The sequence below is a fragment of the Neolamprologus brichardi genome, chromosome 3, assembly GCF_056152115.1.
Source record: "Neolamprologus brichardi isolate AB-2024 chromosome 3, ASM5615211v1, whole genome shotgun sequence".
Classification (NCBI taxonomy): domain Eukaryota; kingdom Metazoa; phylum Chordata; class Actinopteri; order Cichliformes; family Cichlidae; genus Neolamprologus; species Neolamprologus brichardi.
The window spans coordinates 58842046-58863053 of record NC_142106.1 but is presented as its reverse complement, the minus strand read 5'-3'; the positions used below and the strand labels follow the sequence as shown (position 1 = coordinate 58863053).

General features: G+C 41.5%; 3 protein-coding genes across 7 annotated transcripts in view; all 3 read left to right on the top strand.

The window, feature by feature from the left end:
• Positions 1 to 21008, top strand: part of LOC148105978 (protein NLRC3-like) — a 663817-nt gene that overhangs the window by 555287 nt on the left and 87522 nt on the right. The gene's annotated exons all lie outside the window — the stretch shown is intronic.
• LOC148105980 (uncharacterized) lies at positions 1550 to 4547 on the top strand. Of its 2 annotated transcripts, XM_087838038.1 has the most exons (7): positions 1550 to 1883; positions 1989 to 2082; positions 2167 to 2278; positions 2353 to 2579; positions 2675 to 2840; positions 2940 to 3067; positions 3176 to 4547. In XM_087838038.1, exons 1-7 carry the CDS (start codon positions 1843 to 1845, stop codon positions 3491 to 3493), a joined length of 1086 nt encoding a protein of 361 aa, XP_087694164.1. In that variant the 5' UTR covers positions 1550 to 1842; the 3' UTR covers positions 3494 to 4547. The 2 variants fall into 2 exon arrangements, with proteins under 2 accessions (XP_087694164.1, XP_087694163.1); XM_087838037.1 differs by lacking the exons at positions 1550 to 1883; positions 1989 to 2082 and having other exon boundaries at positions 2180 to 2278; positions 2365 to 2579.
• Positions 17986 to 20983, top strand: LOC148105979 (uncharacterized). Of its 2 annotated transcripts, XM_087838034.1 has the most exons (7): positions 17986 to 18319; positions 18425 to 18518; positions 18603 to 18714; positions 18789 to 19015; positions 19111 to 19276; positions 19376 to 19503; positions 19612 to 20983. In XM_087838034.1, exons 1-7 carry the CDS (start codon positions 18279 to 18281, stop codon positions 19927 to 19929), a joined length of 1086 nt encoding a protein of 361 aa, XP_087694160.1. In that variant the 5' UTR covers positions 17986 to 18278; the 3' UTR covers positions 19930 to 20983. The 2 variants fall into 2 exon arrangements, with proteins under 2 accessions (XP_087694160.1, XP_087694159.1); XM_087838033.1 differs by lacking the exons at positions 17986 to 18319; positions 18425 to 18518 and having other exon boundaries at positions 18616 to 18714; positions 18801 to 19015.

Below are 21008 nucleotides of genomic sequence, written 5' to 3'. Positions count from 1 at the left end.
CCTGAAGCTGTGACGTCCTGAGTGAAGACCTCACTGATCACATGACTCTGGTCACCTGGACTCAGTGTTTCTGAAGCAGTGTGCTGGGTTTTTAAAAATACGTGGCTGCTGCCTGATGTTGGGCCCACAGAGGAAGACGACTCACTCGCTCTTCTTCACTTCCTCCTTAAACATGTGGAAGGAGAGCAAAGTGCTGCCAGACTCTTATTTCTGACAGGAACAGAAGAAACCACAGCAAACTGTTCCAGTTCTTCATCTTCATCACAATCTATTTATTTCTGATGGTGTCTTCAGTCTGAGGGTTTGAAGTTTCCATGTCTGTGTGATGTGTGGTGTGAAGGCTGCTGGTTAAACTGGGACTCACTGTTTAAAGCACTGAGTGCTCATAGAGAGATGCTCCATGAGTCCCAGTACAGACTACAAACATGGTGGAAACTTAGCTTTGATATCCACACACTCTGCACGTCTGTGAGTAACTGTGATGAAGATGTGCAGAGATCTGTGTACAAACAGGAGAAAGACTGTAAAGACTCTGTGCTTCTAACAGCCTCTGTTAACATATGTGAGGCTGTTTGTTGTTGTTGCCATGGAGCTTTTCACTGTTTGGGTCAGCAGGTCATGTGATCAGGTTTGTTCTGTGAAAGCTGGACGATGGTTCAGTGTCAGGGTTTGTTTGCATTCATCAATAAATATCTAAATAAATCAAAGACTCCATGTTTGTTCTTTCATCATGTGACCTCTGCTCATCCATCTCTGTGTGTATCAGGATACATTTAGTTCATAATACACAGAAAAATCAGAGTTATTACCTGTAATAAATGTGAAAGTAAAGATTCCTGCAGTGATAACCAGGCAGGACTGAAACACATCCAAGCTGTCACCACGGTAACAGCACCGTCCATCCACAGGTGAGGGGAGGAGCAAAAAGAGGGACTTTCACCATTTTATACTAAAAACACTCAACTAATGTTTCTAATATGAAACAAATAAGCCCACATTAATGTGAGCATTTATTCAATAATAATAATAATGATTTCCTCCTGATCTCATTTCCATAGCAGAGAAAACTGTGGTGTATATTGAGGTGGAGGGTGTGGTCTATGGCTCAGGTGTAGAGTGACAGTGTTGTTTATTAAAATAAGATCGCATTAACAGTTTGAACGTAGTTACAGTCAGCAGTGAATATAAATGCTAAAACTGAATATATTGCATAGTGCCCCCCCCCCCATTAACAAATGGTTCAGCCCATAGCAGGACCGGCTTTCTTCTTGTTCTAGATATGAAGGTGTTTGACCAGTCTGACACAGAAGTAGACGCAGAGGTGTTTGAAGAAATAGTGAAGGGGTCACCTGTAACCTTCCGAGTCATGCTGAGCAATGAAGAACTTGGTAATCACTCACATACGTATATGTTTATATTAAATATAAAGGTTGAGATTGAAGCATTAACAGTTAAATTTAATGCTTCTGCTTTGGTCATGTTCCTTAATGCACAGGTGTATCTCTATCATCATCATCATCTTCTCCATCTGATGATACAATCATGCTAAACTTCACAATGTGTGAACCTCCTGAAGAAGCAGCCACCACTGAAGGAAGACAACCTAAAAGGCCATGCCATATAAACTATGAAGCAAAAGCTGTGGGTAGTGAACATTGTTAGCCTAATTTGCATGTTTGATGTGAAGTGTTTTTATGTAATCATTTTCCAGTTTTTCTCAAGGTTTAAAAAATTTCTGACTTCATATTTTATGTCTATTTAAGCTGATTGAAAAAATCCTAACAACAAAGCCTGGTGGTGAACACATCATACAAGAGTATGCAAAAACCAAATCTCTGACAGATGATAAACATACTTGCTGCTGAGATGACAGAAGCACATGGGTAAGAATCATAAATGTAGTCTATAAAGAAACATTTTTAGTATTATTTTTAATTGTGATGTTCAATGCCAATTGAGTGACGGTCATCACTGAATTTATACATTAGGACATCTCCCCCTAAAAGTGTAAGAGTGATGTATGCGCAGGGGATTGTTGCTCTGTTTCCATATCTGGAAGACCCATATTCACAACATGGATATGTAAGTAAAGGGGACCTTGCAACATTAAACACATAGTTGCCCTCAGAAATGTTGATAACATTCTGCTTGTATTTAATTACATAGGAACATTACTATGATCCAGAGAGCGCTTCAGGATACCTTGCGTGGCGGTTGAAGACCATTCAAAGAAAAGCTGCAGAGGAAAGAAGTGTCTCACTTTCCAAATCTCCTAAAAGTAAGTTCACTTGTGATTTAAATGATTCTGATCTAATTTGTAGGTAGGAGTCAATCAAATAGTTTTTTCTTAAGTTGGCGGGCCAGGCCGTGGTCGATCCAGACCACTCACCACTGAGACAGTGTTATCAGATGAGGATGTAAAAGCAGCTATTGCGCTTTTGAGACACTCTGCTGATGAAGACACTATCCGTGAAAAGATGAAAGCTACCTTCATTTATCGGCATTCAATGGTCAGCGATGATAAGAATGCAGCAGATGTCTTCACAGTCTTCCCGCGGTTTCTGGACACACCAGGACTGGTAAGACATCTTCATTTGTTGAATCACTGAAATATTCCATGCAGCTTGCAGTTTCACTCATTACACCTCTCTTATCTTCTGTTTTTGCATTATAGATAGAACAAGATTTCCTGTTTGATGAGGTCACTGCCAACAAATTCTTGGAGAGGTGGCCCATCGATCTCAAATCAAAGATTGTAAAGGAAAGTCATGGACTTGTACCCACCTCGGAGCTCTTGGAGTTGATGTGCAATGCTGAGTCAGCTACTGAAGTTGAGAATGGTATGACTCTGACTGTTTTTATCTGCCATTGTTGGTTATATAGGTAATTCTGTCTATTGAATGTATTTTTGGAGTAATTCTTTGTTTATTCGTCTGTAGGCTGGGACAGTGACATGTCTGCTATCTTGCTGCTGCTACATCTGCTACCGCCATCTGCACAAGGGCGAAAGAGACCAGGAAAGATGTCTGCATCTCAAGCTGTCGATAACCTCATCAAATTCCTAAAGGTATGTTATTTAAAATATATATTCCATCACCGCCATTGTAATGTACAGTAAGGTGATCTAATCTAATGGGATAGTCACTAAATACTGCTGTTTAATGTGTTGTTGTAGGCTGGAACCAGTGTACAGCAGCATCTAGACAACATCACCCGAAGCAGTCAGCCCTACCTTCTTGCTCAGGGACCCACAAGAAGCAGCATTCACACCTTCTTCATTGTGATTGACAAGCATGCACTTCCATGTAAAGCGACAGGTTCAGTAGGAGCCCTTGATGAACTCTTTAAGGCCCATTATGTCTTTGATACGTCTTACAGTTCATCCCTGACCAACCTTTTCACTTTTCTGCAAACAACCATTTACAACATTGATGTTGGGGAAACAAAGGAAACTCCCAGAGTTGCAGAGTTGCGAGCAAGAATGGTGCGTTAGTATCCATTGAGATCAAAATAATGAAGTGCTTTCTTTGCAAAAGTGATCATGGTAGACCAAACAGCCTTGTAAAACACCTTAAGGTAATTCATGGTCTCTGTACTGGCAGGACACTATATCTCAAATGTGGCCAAGTGGGATGCTCACGTTCTTTTAGTCGTTTTTCTGGCTTTAGAAAGCACCTGAACAAATGCCACGTAAGCAGTTCATTTGATTCTGCAGAACTAGATTTTTCACCAGTTCAAAGTGTTACGGACACAAGTACTGCTGCTAATGATGATGTGGTGCCTGAACATTTAGAGGCTGAGTGGGAATTATCTTCAGCAGACCTTGTAAATAGTTGTGCAGCTGTTATTTCTGATCTAAAGGCAGCAGGTGTAGGCCAAAGTGTAGTGAATCCTGTAGTGAATTCCATGGAAGAGATTGTTCAAGATATCCAACAACATGCTAAAGAAACAGTCATTAAGCATGTATTTAGTAATGAAAGAGAAACAGAAATGTGCAAGAAAGTTGAAGCATGTTTTGATGAGTTAGAGAATCCTTTCTCAGTTCTTAATTCGGAGTACAAGAGGTCAAAATATTTATCAGACAAGTGGGAAACTGTAGAACCAGTTGAATGTGTAATTGGCTCAAGATTTGACACAAGGCGAAATAAAAAGACTGGAACATATGATCAGGCAGTTGTTCAAGATAAATTCATGTATGTTCCAATATTATCAACATTGGAATCAATATTTAAGAGTCAGCATGTTGGAGAAATGTTGAAAAAATCCGACACTTGTGATTCAAGACTCAGAGATATTTGTGATGGATCTCTATTGAAGACTCTTTTTTCAACAGAAAAGCACACAGTTCAGATCCAAATGTTCTATGATGACTTTGAGGTTGCAAATCCTCTTGGTTCCAAGCGAGGTATTCACGAGTTGGGTGCAGTATATTTTACCTTAAGAAACTTCTCTCCCAAATGGAATTCATTTTTGGCCAACATACACCTTTGTGCCTTATTTCATGCACAAGATCTGAAACGTTATGGTTTTAGTGAAATTCTTGCTCCTATTGTTCCAGACATTAAAGTGTTAGAGAGCGATGGTATTGAGATTCCACTGTTTGGTGGTTATGTTCGTGGTAGTGTGGTACAGGTCACTGGTGATAATTTAGGCTTCCATAGCTTGTTTGGTCTGGTGGAGTCTTTCAGTGCAAGGTACTGTTGCAGGTTTTGTTTAGCTGAAAAAGATGACTTTCAAACAGAATTCTCTGAAGATTCCCCCAAAATAGTGTTGCGCACCAAAGACAACCACACTGCTCACTGTCAGGAAATGTCTAATAATCCATTGCTTCCTTATGTTTTTGGTGTAAAGAGTTCATGCTTATTGAATTCACTGACATATTTTCACATCAACTGAGAACTTCTCAGTTGATGTGATGCATGATGTTTTGGAAGGAGTGGCCCAGTACGAACTGAAGTTATTGTTTTTGTATTTAAAAGAACAACATCTTACATTGGGAGAACTGAATTTGAGAATACAAAGTTTTGATTATGGATTCATGGAGAAAAACAATAGGCCAGTGGCTGTGAATTTAGGTGGAGAGTCTAATGATCTGGGACTGAATGCTATTCAGACATGGTGCTTACTGAGGAATGTTCCCCTCATGTTTGGAGATTTGGTAACCTCTACTGACCAACATTGGGGCCTACTACTTTTATTACTACAGATAGTTAATATTGTATTTTCTCCTATGTTATCTCAAGGTATGTGTGTATATTTAAAACATTTGATTGTGGAACACCACAAACTGTTCAAGATGTTGTATCCCCAGAAAAACCTTTTACCAAAGCACCATTTTCTTATCCATTATCCTCGCTGCATCCAAAAAATAGGGCCTGTACTTCATAGTTGGTGCATGCGCTATGAAGGGAAGCACAATTTTTTCAAGAAACAGCTCAAATCATTCAAAAAATATCACCAAAACGCTGGCCAAAAAACAGCAGAATTATATGGCATATATTTGGCAATCTTCAACAGCCTTTAGTCGGTTAGACATTGGTCCAGGAAAAATGGTGTCTTTAGATATGGTAAAAGGAGGTTCTGGAAGTTCAATAGCAATGCAACTGCCCAATAGAGTTCAAGTTATGAAAGTGAACTGGGCTAAACAGAATGGTATTGTTTACCGCCCACATTTGGTTATTTGTGGCAGTGTCTGAAATGCCTGTTTTACCAGATTGAGTCAGTTCTGATAATACACGAGAAACTGGTACTTCTCACTTTGCCATTATGTACAGTAGCCTTTCAAGAACATTTCCATGCCTATGAGTTGACCAGGACAAAGCAAGATTTAGTTGTCTTTCATGTTGACAGCCTGCATTATCCCAGGCCTTTTGACATACAATTGTCGTATGGAGTGAATGACAACGCTCTCTTTGTGGTCCCATATTGCTTTCTCTGGTGAGCATCATGCTAATAAATGCTGTTACTGTAACCTGTATGTTTGTAGTTATTTTCACAATATAGGATAGATCACAGCCATTTAGAAATATAGCATCATATGATAAATATGAAAAAATAATGACAATGAAATATTATTACACATTAGAGTGAAATTGGACTAAAAATAACTCTATAAAGTGAAATCATATTACTCTAAACAGTGTGAATAACCCTCAGTGTTAAATATTTTTAAACATTTTGTTGTTAATTTTGACACTAAACTGAATAGAATTAACACTAAAAAGTTAACACTGAATGATCACTGTGATAACATGTGATCATTCAGCCCCACGAGTTCATGGCTATACTGGAGGAAATGCATCTTTATTAGAAGGACCAGACCTCAGACCTCACACTTCCTTTCTTCTATTTGTCTGAAAATGAGACGTCAACAGCATCACATTAATGTTTAAAGCTTCCACGTGGTTTACATTTCCTCCATGGAAACAGGAAGTGCTGCTTTTAATTTGAAAACACATTAATGTTTAAAGCTCCCACGTGGTTTACATTTCCTCCATGGAAACAGGAAGTGCTGCTTTTAATTTGAAAAGACATTAATGGTTAAAGCTCCCACGTGGTTTACATTTCCTCCATGGAAACAGGAAGTGCTGCTTTTAATTTGAAAACACATTAATGTTTAAAGCTCCCACGTGGTTTACATTTCCTCCATGGAAACAGGAAGTGCTGCTTTTAATTTGAAAACACATTTAAGGATGTGGAAAAGTACAAATCTGGCAGCTTCCGTTGGACATGAAGTCGGTAATGTGTCTGTGTGACAGCTGTGGAAGCACAGGAGCAACGTCTGTGGGAAAATCCACAGACTCTGTAACGCTCGGACATGTTTGAAGGAGGTTTTTCACAATAAAATCCAAGATTCAGTTTAAATGAAACGTCGTTCACCTTGTAAGGAAACATTTTGTGGACACGATCGTTGTCCAGCTAACAAAGTTAGTCCAGTGAGAGACGCAGGAGGAGCAGAGGTCAGCTCACTGTGACAGAGGTCAAACAGATGTGACAGGACACACTGGTGTGTTTTATCTCCACACACACACAAACCACAGCAACACTGACTCCACACTCAGCCTCCCAGTGACCGTGAGCTTACCCGTGACACCCTCTGTGGACCCTCTGTGTCATGTGATGGTGATACAGGACGTTTTCCACACCCAGCTCCACACTGAGTCCTGGCTTCAGTGGGTGAGTCCATCCAGCAGAGACGTGGAGACACAAAGAGCTGCTGGACAGTTTCAGGTGTTGAGTTCAGGTTCATGGTTGTCCACTAGAACCTGATGTAGAAGCTGCAGCGAGCACACGATGATGGGGCCGAGGAGCAGCTCTTTACTCACATCTAGTGCTTTGATGTCCTTTTGCTGCTTAATAAAGTTCAGCTTTCTTCTCCTGCAGATGCTTTGACAAGTCGTTTGCTGTCCCCATGACTCAGGACCCAACAACGTCGGTGCAGCACTGACCTGCAGCCGTCTGTCTGAAGGCCTGAAACTCCTCCCACGCTGAGGTGAGCATGGTGACCTTCAGTCAGGGAAACCTGGGATTGTTTCTGTCCAGCTCAGCTGTTGGACAGTAAAGAAGTCCAGCCAACCTCCAGCAGGGAGAAAGAAAAGTGTCTGTATCATGATTGGTTTTCTCTGAGAGTAATCACAGATCCCTGCAGGGTGACTGAACACTCGCACACACTTCCAGCTGTGGCGGCGCAGTGATGGGCGCCCTGCAAACATGAATGAACCCTGTGCACTTTGTTTACATGCTGCTTTATGCTCTTTGCTCTAACTGAACTTCATATCTCCTGAGCACGACCCCGGCGCTCTCCTCCTCTTACAGGATGTGATGTGTGAGATGGGAGTGTGCCCGTGGGGATCTGTGATGTTCAAGGTCAGGATGTGTTTCAGCCTCTGCTGGCGTTGATGTCACAGAAGAGTTCAATCCTTCCTGTTTCATCGTCCTCGTCTTCTGACAGCGAGCAGAGACGTGTCTGTGATGGCGTTTGGTCGTGTCGACGTCTCGTTACGACGCGAGCGTTTCATTTGATGAACGGTCCTGATGGATTGTGATTGGTGAAACTGGAGACTAGCTCCGCCTCCCACCTCGTCCATCATCTTCCTGTGTGTTGTCCCAGTGTGTGTCTGCTTTGATGTGGACATAATGTCAAAGAGTCACTGATGCAGACGCCTCCTGTCTGTGTGGCTGCTGCTGCTCTGTCTCTAGTTTCTCTGCTTCAGCTTTGTTTTCTCAGTCTGGAGGAAATGGCTGTAATGCTCATGCCTACTTTAGGCCCCTCCCACAGGGTAGACAGAGAGACTGTGACATCATCATGTGACACACAGTTAAATCTTTCTGTACTTCCTGTTTAGTGACCTCATCATTTAGCATCAGCCTCTTTACTTGCGGCGTGTGCGGCAGCCTGTTACAGCAGCTCTGCTCATTCTGAGTTTCTTTCTTATCTTTTTGAACAAATTTCCCACCTGTGGGACTAATAAAGGTCATCTTATCTTATCTTAAATCTGCAGTATTTAGATCGTTTACTGGGTCCTCACCATCAAACATACTGGTTTGTGTCCTCACACAGTGATGGTTCTGTACTACAGTCACTGGTCCTGTAGAGTTCAACACCAGGTGGTGTTGAAGAGCTCTCATGGACCCGGGACATGAAGGTGATGTAAGTGGCCCCAGAGATCTGAACCCAGTTCTGCTGGGTCCACGGTCGGTCTGAGAGCACAGCTGAAGTTAAATATACAGGAGATAAAGTGAACCTGCAAACTAAACTGCTGCTCTGGATGATCCTGGAGTTTAGAAACCAGATCCTGAATGAAGAACTTGCTGAGCTCAGAAGTTTTATGTCTGTGAACCAGAATATGTCATCTTTCCAAACCTCCTTTCTGCTCTGGAAGAAACACTAAACTCACATGGTTTCAGTAAAGGTATCGTCTCAAAGTTTGATCACACACTGACGCTGTTCTCATCAGAACAGTCGAGGGACGAGAAGGAAGATTGTGAAAGTGAAACATCAGAAAGTGATTGGAAAAGTGCTCGCACTACATTTATGCACATCTCAGATGAATCCAGCACAGATGGTTAATGAGGATTTATGTGACAGCACTGGGATCAATACATATATAAATATACCTGAGAACTGTGGAAAGTGTTCACAAGATAAAGGAACATTATTTCATTGTCTGTGGCAGTGTCGGGAAATTCCACGGCTTTGGAAGATGTGGGAACACTGAGTGGAAACATCCACTCTAAGTGGATCTTATTGGATCCCAAACTTTTCCTGATGGGACTGAAAAACATGATAGTAGTAAAGATGAGCTGTGAGTTGTGGTGGATCTCAGTCTGACTGTATTTCATTGTTGTGGAAGTCGCTCACAGATCGACCAATCAGAAGAAGGAACAAGCTCCAGTTTAAAAAGCAGAGCTCTGAGAACACAAGCACACCTTTCATCACTCGTGTCAACAATCTGGATATGACAAGTTGTTGAGTGAAGCTGCAGCTCTGAGCAGTAATATGCACATTTCTGATTGGCTCTGTCATCTTCTGTATTGATGCATTTTCCTGTTTGTTTTGGATCAGAGTGACATTTGTTCAAATGAGGAGCATCCACAGCGTTTCTTTGTTCTGCTAATACAGCCTGACTGTGTAAATGTAGAAGATGTGCTGACGTATGGCTGTGTGCTGCTCACATACAACACTGTACAGCCATGTTTCTAAGAGCAAACACAGGAAGTGACCTCGCACAGTGTGTGTCAGCGACACAGTAGTGTATCAGTGACTGCTTCATACAAGAAGTTGTTTGGATATTTACATCATTTCATTCACACAACATCTTCAATGATAACATAACAGAGTCTGAATGAAGCTCAGGTGTTGATGCTGCTCCCTGATTGGACGCTTGGTTTCAGCTCTGCTCTCAGTCTTTCCTGCACAGGTGAAGGTAGAAAGTGTGACTGGATCTATAGACTGGAAACAGAGAAACATGCTGAACATTTGAAGCTTTGCAGCAGAAATGTTCATGTTACAAATACAGCAGAGCTGATCTGGGATCAGTGTGTTCACACCTGCAGCTACAACAAGGTTTCATGTCTCCACACGTCAGCATGTGAACTTTACTCTGACTCAGTCTGAGCAGTCAGACGCAGATTTTTAAAGTTAACACATCAGCACACACAGAGCTGAGCCCCTCCCACCTGTGCTGAGTTTCAGGTGGAGCCCCGCCTCCTTCCAGGAAGCAGCTCACCTGTGTGTCCGTGTTTAGTGTCCAGGTGTGGAGTGGAGCTTGTTGTTGGTGTGTGAAGAAACTGTAAGTTTGCTTTGTTTCCTCCTTTAACAGTTTGTCTTTAGGAACTTTACTGTTTGTTCAGCTCATGTTTGATTTCTTCACACAACAAACTGTGTGTGTTTGTATTTCCGGTCTCTCCATTAAAGTCAGTGTGTAATGTTTTCCTGGCTAACATCAGCTGTGTGCAGCTTAGTTCAGCACAAATCTGCCGCTCCATAGTTCACGGTAACGGACTCACAGCTGGACCAACGAGGCCGAGTGTGTCCGCCACTCTGAGCTACGTTCGTGTTTGTGTACTTGTAGTTTGTACTTTGTGAGTTCACTCAGAGCCCACAGAGGACGCAGCGTACGTGATGACGTCACAGCCCTTTACCTCCTTTACTGTCACTGACCTCGGCTATTAGCTCCTTTTCTCAAACCTCAGCTGTTGCATTCTCCAAAACTGTTACTCCACCACGTCCACGTTGGTCAACGATGCATGAAGAGACTCATGCTGTTCAGAGAGGGAGAGTGTAATCTCTGGTTATTTTATTGCTATGGTATTTTATTTTAAATGTTACTTTTTGTAGAGCAGTGAGTTTCCCCATGTCCCGTGAATGCACCGTAGTGCTGCTCATGCTCATCTGTCTGCATGGAGCAGGGTGAGTTTCTCTGTATATAGAGCCTGTGTTTATTTAGCTCCATGAAACGAGGTTTTGAGCACTGATTTTGTTTTGTAGATGCACAAAGCTGTTGTCAAAGTTTCTGTCCAGTAACGTGTTGAACCACAGAGTTTATTCTGTGAAGAAGATCCTGGTGAATCTGGTTTATTTGCAAAGTGAATTGTGGTTCACAGTCCGGTGTCTGAGTTATCAAACCAGTCAGGATACGATGTTTTGTTGGAAATGTGCTTGTAGGAGCTGCTAATGATTTCTTAGCTGTGTTAGCCTGTGAATGGATGCTAGCGTATCCACATGTGCTCCCTGGGTTCAATTCCACCTTGTTCAACATGTTTTTTTCCCTACAAATTAATACACTATCACAGACCAGTAATTCATATTGATCATTTATTACAATTCTGCAGTTTTATGATTTTAGCAGCTTTTCTAATATGGACCTCAGATTCTTGTTAACACTCCATGGCAGAAATACATACAAGTACACAGCCTGATAAAGCAGACAGAAGCAGCACCTCCGATTGGTGGACTGAAATTGAGCAGAACCAGGTTGTTCTGCCTCTTTTCACCACAGAGTTCAGTGTTTTCACCTCTTATCAGCACAAATCTCAGCCTCTTCTGCTGTTTTTAATCAGAATTTTCAGCTTTTTCACCTTTTTTCAGTTATGTGAGAACCAGTGACTCAGTGAGATGAGTAGCTGAAAAATATCAGCCTCGACTGCTGTTTTAGCAGAATTTTCAGCTTTTTCACCTTTTTTCAGCACAATTTTCTGTTTTTCAGCTCTTTTCAGTAAACATTTCAGCTCCTTGACCCCTTTTCAGCTACAAGTTCAACTTTTTCACTTATTCTCAGCACAAAGTTCTTTTTCTTCTTTTCTTTCTGCATAAAATAAAAAGATTAAAAACAATAAAACGATTAAAAGAAAGGCTTTTTAATTTGATTCATTTCTATATGATGGATTATGCAGAAAAAATCAAAGTCTCGGGCTGAAACGTCTACTTTCTACTTTATTACGTATTCAAGTCATGTTTTTTAAAGAGTAAAGTAACCAATTACTTTTGAAAATAAGTAATCAGTAAAGACATGGGATTACTTCCTTGGAGAAGTAATCAGTAATTAGTAACTGAGTACTTATTTCAAGTAACTTGACCAACACAGCTTGTAAGGAAGTAAATGTTGTGTATGATGTGAATGAAAGAGAGCCTGGTGAGGTGAGTCAGTCTTTATACAGCTCTGTTAACAACATGTTGTTGCTGCTCCACAAAGATCAGGAATGATAATAATAATAATGGATTGGATTTATATAGCGCTTTTCAAAGCACCCAAAGCGCTTTACAATGCCACTATTCATTCATTCGCACATTCACACACTGGTGGAGGCAAGCTACGGTTGTAGCCACAGCTGCCCTGGGGCAGACTGACAGAAGCGAGGCTGCCATATCGCGCCATCGGCCCCTCTGGCCATCACCAGTAGGCGATAGGGTAAAGTGTCTTGCCCAAGGACACAACGACCAGGACAGAGAGCCCGGGGATCGAACCGGCGACCTTCCGGTTACAGATACGCTTCCCAAACCCCCTGAGCCACGGTCGCCCCACCACATTCACTCAAACTCTTTATCCTGGGTTTACAGTCTGGTCTCGTGGTTCCTCAGTGTCCCTGTGCTGAGTGGGGTGTAAAGAGTGTCTCCTGTTACAGAAACACTCTGACTGTTGAACAGATAGTTCAGTCTGTACATGTCTGTCTCTTTCACTCACAAACACGTTTTCAGATTCATGGATTCAATCAGTTGATGTTTGAAACTCTTCTAAATGATTCCTTGTAAACTTCTTCCTCTTCAGTCACAAACAAACAGGAAGTGATGTCACATGTGTTCCTGTCCACACAGCAGAATGAGTCTATTGCTGACAGTGATGTACAAACAGAGTGAGCATTTCTGAGGCCCAAAATAAACTGAGTAGTTCACTGAATGAACAATGGACTGTGAGCTCAGTTCCTTCATCATTAGTATGGATTATATATGTATATGTATTATATTAGTATCATATATATCAGGTGCTGCTGCTGCTGGTTTCAGTCATTGTGCAAATGTGCTGTTTGTAAGGTTGTAAAGCTGCAGTCAGCTGAGACTGAAGAAGTCACCTGATCAGTGAGCAAACGTTTGTGAAAACGTCCAGATGAACAGAATCAACCTTTTGGGATCAGCCAGCAATGCAGCATCATTGTTGTTCAGGTTCAGAGGTTTGCAGGAATGAACTGATGACCAGAAACAGCTGCAAAGTCCAATAAAATACCAGCTGGAGTTCAGCTGCATTTGAAGAAGTCAAAGAAAAGTAAGGATGGCAAAGGGCGATGTTTTCTTCCAAAGAACTGAAAACATGGTCGACGCCTCATTAGAAGAATAATCTGGACATTTGTGAGGAACTCTAACCAAGAAAGCAACACAAGAAAGCAACGTCAAACAGATCCAACAGACAGTTTCATGACTGGAAGTGTTGAGTGTAAAAATGCTACATTGCATTATTGCATCCTCTCACCACAGGAGGTGCTGTTGGCACCACTGATTGCTGATCAGCTGTTCTCTGATGATCTGATTGATACTGTGAATAACGGGACTCACTGAACTCTGTGACACAGTGAAGATTACAGAGTTTAACTTCAACATCTGACTGACGTCACACAGACAGAAGGATGAACCAGTGAGGCACAGAACACAGTTACTGGAGATACTGGATCAGCTCCATGTGAACCTCTGATGGAGAAGCTGCTGAGCCAGAGAAACATCAGGACATGACAGGCAGCTGCACTTATCTAACAACATGTAGCAGAGCTGATCTATGTTAGAGGATCTATCACAGCAGCTGAAGCCAAAGTCCAACACTGGATAGCAGCTGAGCCTGTGCTGAGTGTAGTGTTACAGGAAAAGGGCAGAAACACTGACACTGGTAGCTCACAGTGATGCTGACTGGGGCACAGAGCTGAATGATGCAGCATCAGGACACTGTTTCAGTCTGACTGACAGAGAAACCTGTAGCTGTATCTACATGTGAGGCAGAGGCTACACAAGCAGCTTTCTATGTTTCACAGTGACTGAGATCTTCAGTGGGGGTGGACATGCTCCTGTACAGACCTCTGAGGAGAACCAAGGTGCAGTCAAAGAGTCCAGTCTGTCCTCACAGATGTGAACATGTGGTTTCATCAGGTCTGCTGTCAGCTAGCAGGCTCACATCAGAATCACTGTTCCTGAAAAACACAGTCTGTGTGACATCATCAGTCAGCTGATCGTCCCAGATCTGAATGGTTTCTGTCTCTACTGAGGAAGTCAGAGAATATCACTGAGGTGTGGATCAGGTCTGAGTGAGCTGTGGAGGGACAGCTTTAAACAGTCCACAGGTCTCACGTCCTGCTCAGTCTGGTAGCAGATACCTCGTATTGTTCCAGATGTGCTGACATCACCAGCAGCAGCAGCACAGCTGTGTGATACGATGAATCTCAGTTATTGATCCAACACACAGTAAATACAAAGATCAGGATTTCTGAGAGGAATCATTATGAGTCTGAACACATGATCACTGAATGTTAGTCTCCACAATAATAAGCTAACACAAGCAAACACAGCTTTCAGCTCTTATTTTGAAACTGGCTTATTTAGAGAGCTGTGATGTGAGCGTGCCTGGCTCTGAGGCACTTGGGTCAGCCTCTGTTGTTTAGAAGTGTTACAGACTGTGAATGACACAGACCTGTCAGTTTTCATGTTTGTCTGTAACACAGCTCAGGGGCTCCATGCTGAACGCATCCATCCAGTGTTATTGATCCAGGACTAATACCAGCATTGGGATCAATACTACAATACACAATCACATGTGTCCACGTGATGCAGTTTGAAGAGCAATAAGATGTCTCTGTATGAGGAGGCGGGGTCACAGGAGGTTCACAGAAACTCTGCAGCAGCATCATCAGCTCACATGGAAACTTTGATGATTCACTTCTGTGGTGTTTTTACAGAAACACGTCACAAAATTAGCTCCACCTGTTTTGTGTGTGAGCTTTGAGTTTCTTGTCTTCATTCTGGATTCTTGTGTTGCTGTTTTTACACACAGCAGATATTTCCTGGTTGCTTCCTTGATGATGTGGGGATTAGGGAAACTATTTTACTGCTATTGTTAATAATCATCATCATTACCATTGCAGTACTAACATTAATAACATAATCTACAGCATTGATATTGCATTCAGATGTTTAAACATGTTGGTACCCAATTAGCCTTTATTACAGGTGCAGTTATAACCACGTTAAACTGTTGAGTTAAATCAATGATCTTAAATGCTTTTGAATGCTTGTTATAATCTTAAATGTGTATGTGCTGATTCTGAAAGGCCTAACTCTGAGTACACTCTGTGCCAAAGTAGACAGGAAGTGCAGGCTTTTGCAGAGCGTGCTTGTGAAAGGTACTTTGAGGAGCTGTTGGGAGGATGCTATTTGAATAACCAGGTTATTCATTGTTATCTTTTAGTCATTTATATCTTTTTATTAAGCTTTGAAGTAGGGGCACTCATTTGATTAAAACATTTATTCAACATATTACAGATATAGTTTCAGTTAGGTTATTATGCACATGAGAATTGGCCTCTCTTCTCATAAGACAAAGTTCGTGTGAGGTCGAGCCACACACACACACACACACACACACACACACACACACACACACACACACACACACACACACACAGTAGATAGACTCATTTATAGGTGAGAGGTTAGTCATGTTTGCTTGCAACTGCAAAATTGTCTCTGCAAAAAGAGGAACAGTTTCTTGCAGGGTGTGGGTCTGGTGTTCCAGACGAGAAGTGAAAGTCAGAAGGCTGACAGGAAGCATCTGCTGTGGAGACGGAGACAATGTTATTTTAAACTGTGTTAAAAGTCTTTGTGGTTTTGAAACCTATGTATGACCTGTATCTGATTGATGTTGAAGGGGCGTATTAAATTTAAGCCCTGATGGTATATAAAGCATCTGCTTATGCTCTGTAAGTCGGGGATCGGCGCTGTCTGCGTACGGCGGTGGTCCCCCCACGCGTGCATTAAATCATCGTTTGACTCCACCTGGCCGGATCAGTGTTGTTATTTTGAAAGTTGATTACCTCCTCTAACCCTCCTCAATATTGAACCCAACAATGACCACATGAAGTTTTCTGAAGCTTGGATTGAAAACGCTTCATTACTCAAAGCTTTCCAACACAGGCCTCTGTGCTGCCATCTGGTGGACAAACATATGAAGTGCAGCGTGAAGCTACAAATTAAACTGCTTCAGCTACGTTTATATATAACATACTATAACCTATATAACTATATGTATAGTGTATTATGTAGGTTTTAGAGCTGGGGGTAGAATTGCTGATGGCCTGGTTGTTATTTATGTTCCCCATGGTTCACCAGCTCTCACACAACATCAGCACCAATGATCCACGTCCTTATAAACCTCTGAATCAGGTCCTGAAGCTGTGACGTCCTGAGTGAAGACCTCACTGATCACATGACTCTGGTCACCTGGACTCAGTGTTTCTGAAGCAGTGTGCTGGGTTTTTAAAAATACGTGGCTGCTGCCTGATGTTGGGCCCACAGAGGAAGACGACTCACTCGCTCTTCTTCACTTCCTCCTTAAACATGTGGAAGGAGAGCAAAGTGCTGCCAGACTCTTATTTCTGACAGGAACAGAAGAAACCACAGCAAACTGTTCCAGTTCTTCATCTTCATCACAATCTATTTATTTCTGATGGTGTCTTCAGTCTGAGGGTTTGAAGTTTCCATGTCTGTGTGATGTGTGGTGTGAAGGCTGCTGGTTAAACTGGGACTCACTGTTTAAAGCACTGAGTGCTCATAGAGAGATGCTCCATGAGTCCCAGTACAGACTACAAACATGGTGGAAACTTAGCTTTGATATCCACACACTCTGCACGTCTGTGAGTAACTGTGATGAAGATGTGCAGAGATCTGTGTACAAACAGGAGAAAGACTGTAAAGACTCTGTGCTTCTAACAGCCTCTGTTAACATATGTGAGGCTGTTTGTTGTTGTTGCCATGGAGCTTTTCACTGTTTGGGTCAGCAGGTCATGTGATCAGGTTTGTTCTGTGAAAGCTGGACGATGGTTCAGTGTCAGGGTTTGTTTGCATTCATCAATAAATATCTAAATAAATCAAAGACTCCATGTTTGTTCTTTCATCATGTGACCTCTGCTCATCCATCTCTGTGTGTATCAGGATACATTTAGTTCATAATACACAGAAAAATCAGAGTTATTACCTGTAATAAATGTGAAAGTAAAGATTCCTGCAGTGATAACCAGGCAGGACTGAAACACATCCAAGCTGTCACCACGGTAACAGCACCGTCCATCCACAGGTGAGGGGAGGAGCAAAAAGAGGGACTTTCACCATTTTATACTAAAAACACTCAACTAATGTTTCTAATATGAAACAAATAAGCCCACATTAATGTGAGCATTTATTCAATAATAATAATAATGATTTCCTCCTGATCTCATTTCCATAGCAGAGAAAACTGTGGTGTATATTGAGGTGGAGGGTGTGGTCTATGGCTCAGGTGTAGAGTGACAGTGTTGTTTATTAAAATAAGATCGCATTAACAGTTTGAACGTAGTTACAGTCAGCAGTGAATATAAATGCTAAAACTGAATATATTGCATAGTGCCCCCCCCCCCCCCCCCCCCCCCCCCCCCCCATTAACAAATGGTTCAGCCCATAGCAGGACCGGCTTTCTTCTTGTTCTAGATATGAAGGTGTTTGACCAGTCTGACACAGAAGTAGACGCAGAGGTGTTTGAAGAAATAGTGAAGGGGTCACCTGTAACCTTCCGAGTCATGCTGAGCAATGAAGAACTTGGTAATCACTCACATACGTATATGTTTATATTAAATATAAAGGTTGAGATTGAAGCATTAACAGTTAAATTTAATGCTTCTGCTTTGGTCATGTTCCTTAATGCACAGGTGTATCTCTATCATCATCATCATCTTCTCCATCTGATGATACAATCATGCTAAACTTCACAATGTGTGAACCTCCTGAAGAAGCAGCCACCACTGAAGGAAGACAACCTAAAAGGCCATGCCATATAAACTATGAAGCAAAAGCTGTGGGTAGTGAACATTGTTAGCCTAATTTGCATGTTTGATGTGAAGTGTTTTTATGTAATCATTTTCCAGTTTTTCTCAAGGTTTAAAAAATTTCTGACTTCATATTTTATGTCTATTTAAGCTGATTGAAAAAATCCTAACAACAAAGCCTGGTGGTGAACACATCATACAAGAGTATGCAAAAACCAAATCTCTGACAGATGATAAACATACTTGCTGCTGAGATGACAGAAGCACATGGGTAAGAATCATAAATGTAGTCTATAAAGAAACATTTTTAGTATTATTTTTAATTGTGATGTTCAATGCCAATTGAGTGACGGTCATCACTGAATTTATACATTAGGACATCTCCCCCTAAAAGTGTAAGAGTGATGTATGCGCAGGGGATTGTTGCTCTGTTTCCATATCTGGAAGACCCATATTCACAACATGGATATGTAAGTAAAGGGGACCTTGCAACATTAAACACATAGTTGCCCTCAGAAATGTTGATAACATTCTGCTTGTATTTAATTACATAGGAACATTACTATGATCCAGAGAGCGCTTCAGGATACCTTGCGTGGCGGTTGAAGACCATTCAAAGAAAAGCTGCAGAGGAAAGAAGTGTCTCACTTTCCAAATCTCCTAAAAGTAAGTTCACTTGTGATTTAAATGATTCTGATCTAATTTGTAGGTAGGAGTCAATCAAATAGTTTTTTCTTAAGTTGGCGGGCCAGGCCGTGGTCGATCCAGACCACTCACCACTGAGACAGTGTTATCAGATGAGGATGTAAAAGCAGCTATTGCGCTTTTGAGACACTCTGCTGATGAAGACACTATCCGTGAAAAGATGAAAGCTACCTTCATTTATCGGCATTCAATGGTCAGCGATGATAAGAATGCAGCAGATGTCTTCACAGTCTTCCCGCGGTTTCTGGACACACCAGGACTGGTAAGACATCTTCATTTGTTGAATCACTGAAATATTCCATGCAGCTTGCAGTTTCACTCATTACACCTCTCTTATCTTCTGTTTTTGCATTATAGATAGAACAAGATTTCCTGTTTGATGAGGTCACTGCCAACAAATTCTTGGAGAGGTGGCCCATCGATCTCAAATCAAAGATTGTAAAGGAAAGTCATGGACTTGTACCCACCTCGGAGCTCTTGGAGTTGATGTGCAATGCTGAGTCAGCTACTGAAGTTGAGAATGGTATGACTCTGACTGTTTTTATCTGCCATTGTTGGTTATATAGGTAATTCTGTCTATTGAATGTATTTTTGGAGTAATTCTTTGTTTATTCGTCTGTAGGCTGGGACAGTGACATGTCTGCTATCTTGCTGCTGCTACATCTGCTACCGCCATCTGCACAAGGGCGAAAGAGACCAGGAAAGATGTCTGCATCTCAAGCTGTCGATAACCTCATCAAATTCCTAAAGGTATGTTATTTAAAATATATATTCCATCACCGCCATTGTAATGTACAGTAAGGTGATCTAATCTAATGGGATAGTCACTAAATACTGCTGTTTAATGTGTTGTTGTAGGCTGGAACCAGTGTACAGCAGCATCTAGACAACATCACCCGAAGCAGTCAGCCCTACCTTCTTGCTCAGGGACCCACAAGAAGCAGCATTCACACCTTCTTCATTGTGATTGACAAGCATGCACTTCCATGTAAAGCGACAGGTTCAGTAGGAGCCCTTGATGAACTCTTTAAGGCCCATTATGTCTTTGATACGTCTTACAGTTCATCCCTGACCAACCTTTTCACTTTTCTGCAAACAACCATTTACAACATTGATGTTGGGGAAACAAAGGAAACTCCCAGAGTTGCAGAGTTGCGAGCAAGAATGGTGCGTTAGTATCCATTGAGATCAAAATAATGAAGTGCTTTCTTTGCAAAAGTGATCATGGTAGACCAAACAGCCTTGTAAAACACCTTAAGGTAATTCATGGTCTCTGTACTGGCAGGACACTATATCTCAAATGTGGCCAAGTGGGATGCTCACGTTCTTTTAGTCGTTTTTCTGGCTTTAGAAAGCACCTGAACAAATGCCACGTAAGCAGTTCATTTGATTCTGCAGAACTAGATTTTTCACCAGTTCAAAGTGTTACGGACACAAGTACTGCTGCTAATGATGATGTGGTGCCTGAACATTTAGAGGCTGAGTGGGAATTATCTTCAGCAGACCTTGTAAATAGTTGTGCAGCTGTTATTTCTGATCTAAAGGCAGCAGGTGTAGGCCAAAGTGTAGTGAATCCTGTAGTGAATTCCATGGAAGAGATTGTTCAAGATATCCAACAACATGCTAAAGAAACAGTCATTAAGCATGTATTTAGTAATGAAAGAGAAACAGAAATGTGCAAGAAAGTTGAAGCATGTTTTGATGAGTTAGAGAATCCTTTCTCAGTTCTTAATTCGGAGTACAAGAGGTCAAAATATTTATCAGACAAGTGGGAAACTGTAGAACCAGTTGAATGTGTAATTGGCTCAAGATTTGACACAAGGCGAAATAAAAAGACTGGAACATATGATCAGGCAGTTGTTCAAGATAAATTCATGTATGTTCCAATATTATCAACATTGGAATCAATATTTAAGAGTCAGCATGTTGGAGAAATGTTGAAAAAATCCGACACTTGTGATTCAAGACTCAGAGATATTTGTGATGGATCTCTATTGAAGACTCTTTTTTCAACAGAAAAGCACACAGTTCAGATCCAAATGTTCTATGATGACTTTGAGGTTGCAAATCCTCTTGGTTCCAAGCGAGGTATTCACGAGTTGGGTGCAGTATATTTTACCTTAAGAAACTTCTCTCCCAAATGGAATTCATTTTTGGCCAACATACACCTTTGTGCCTTATTTCATGCACAAGATCTGAAACGTTATGGTTTTAGTGAAATTCTTGCTCCTATTGTTCCAGACATTAAAGTGTTA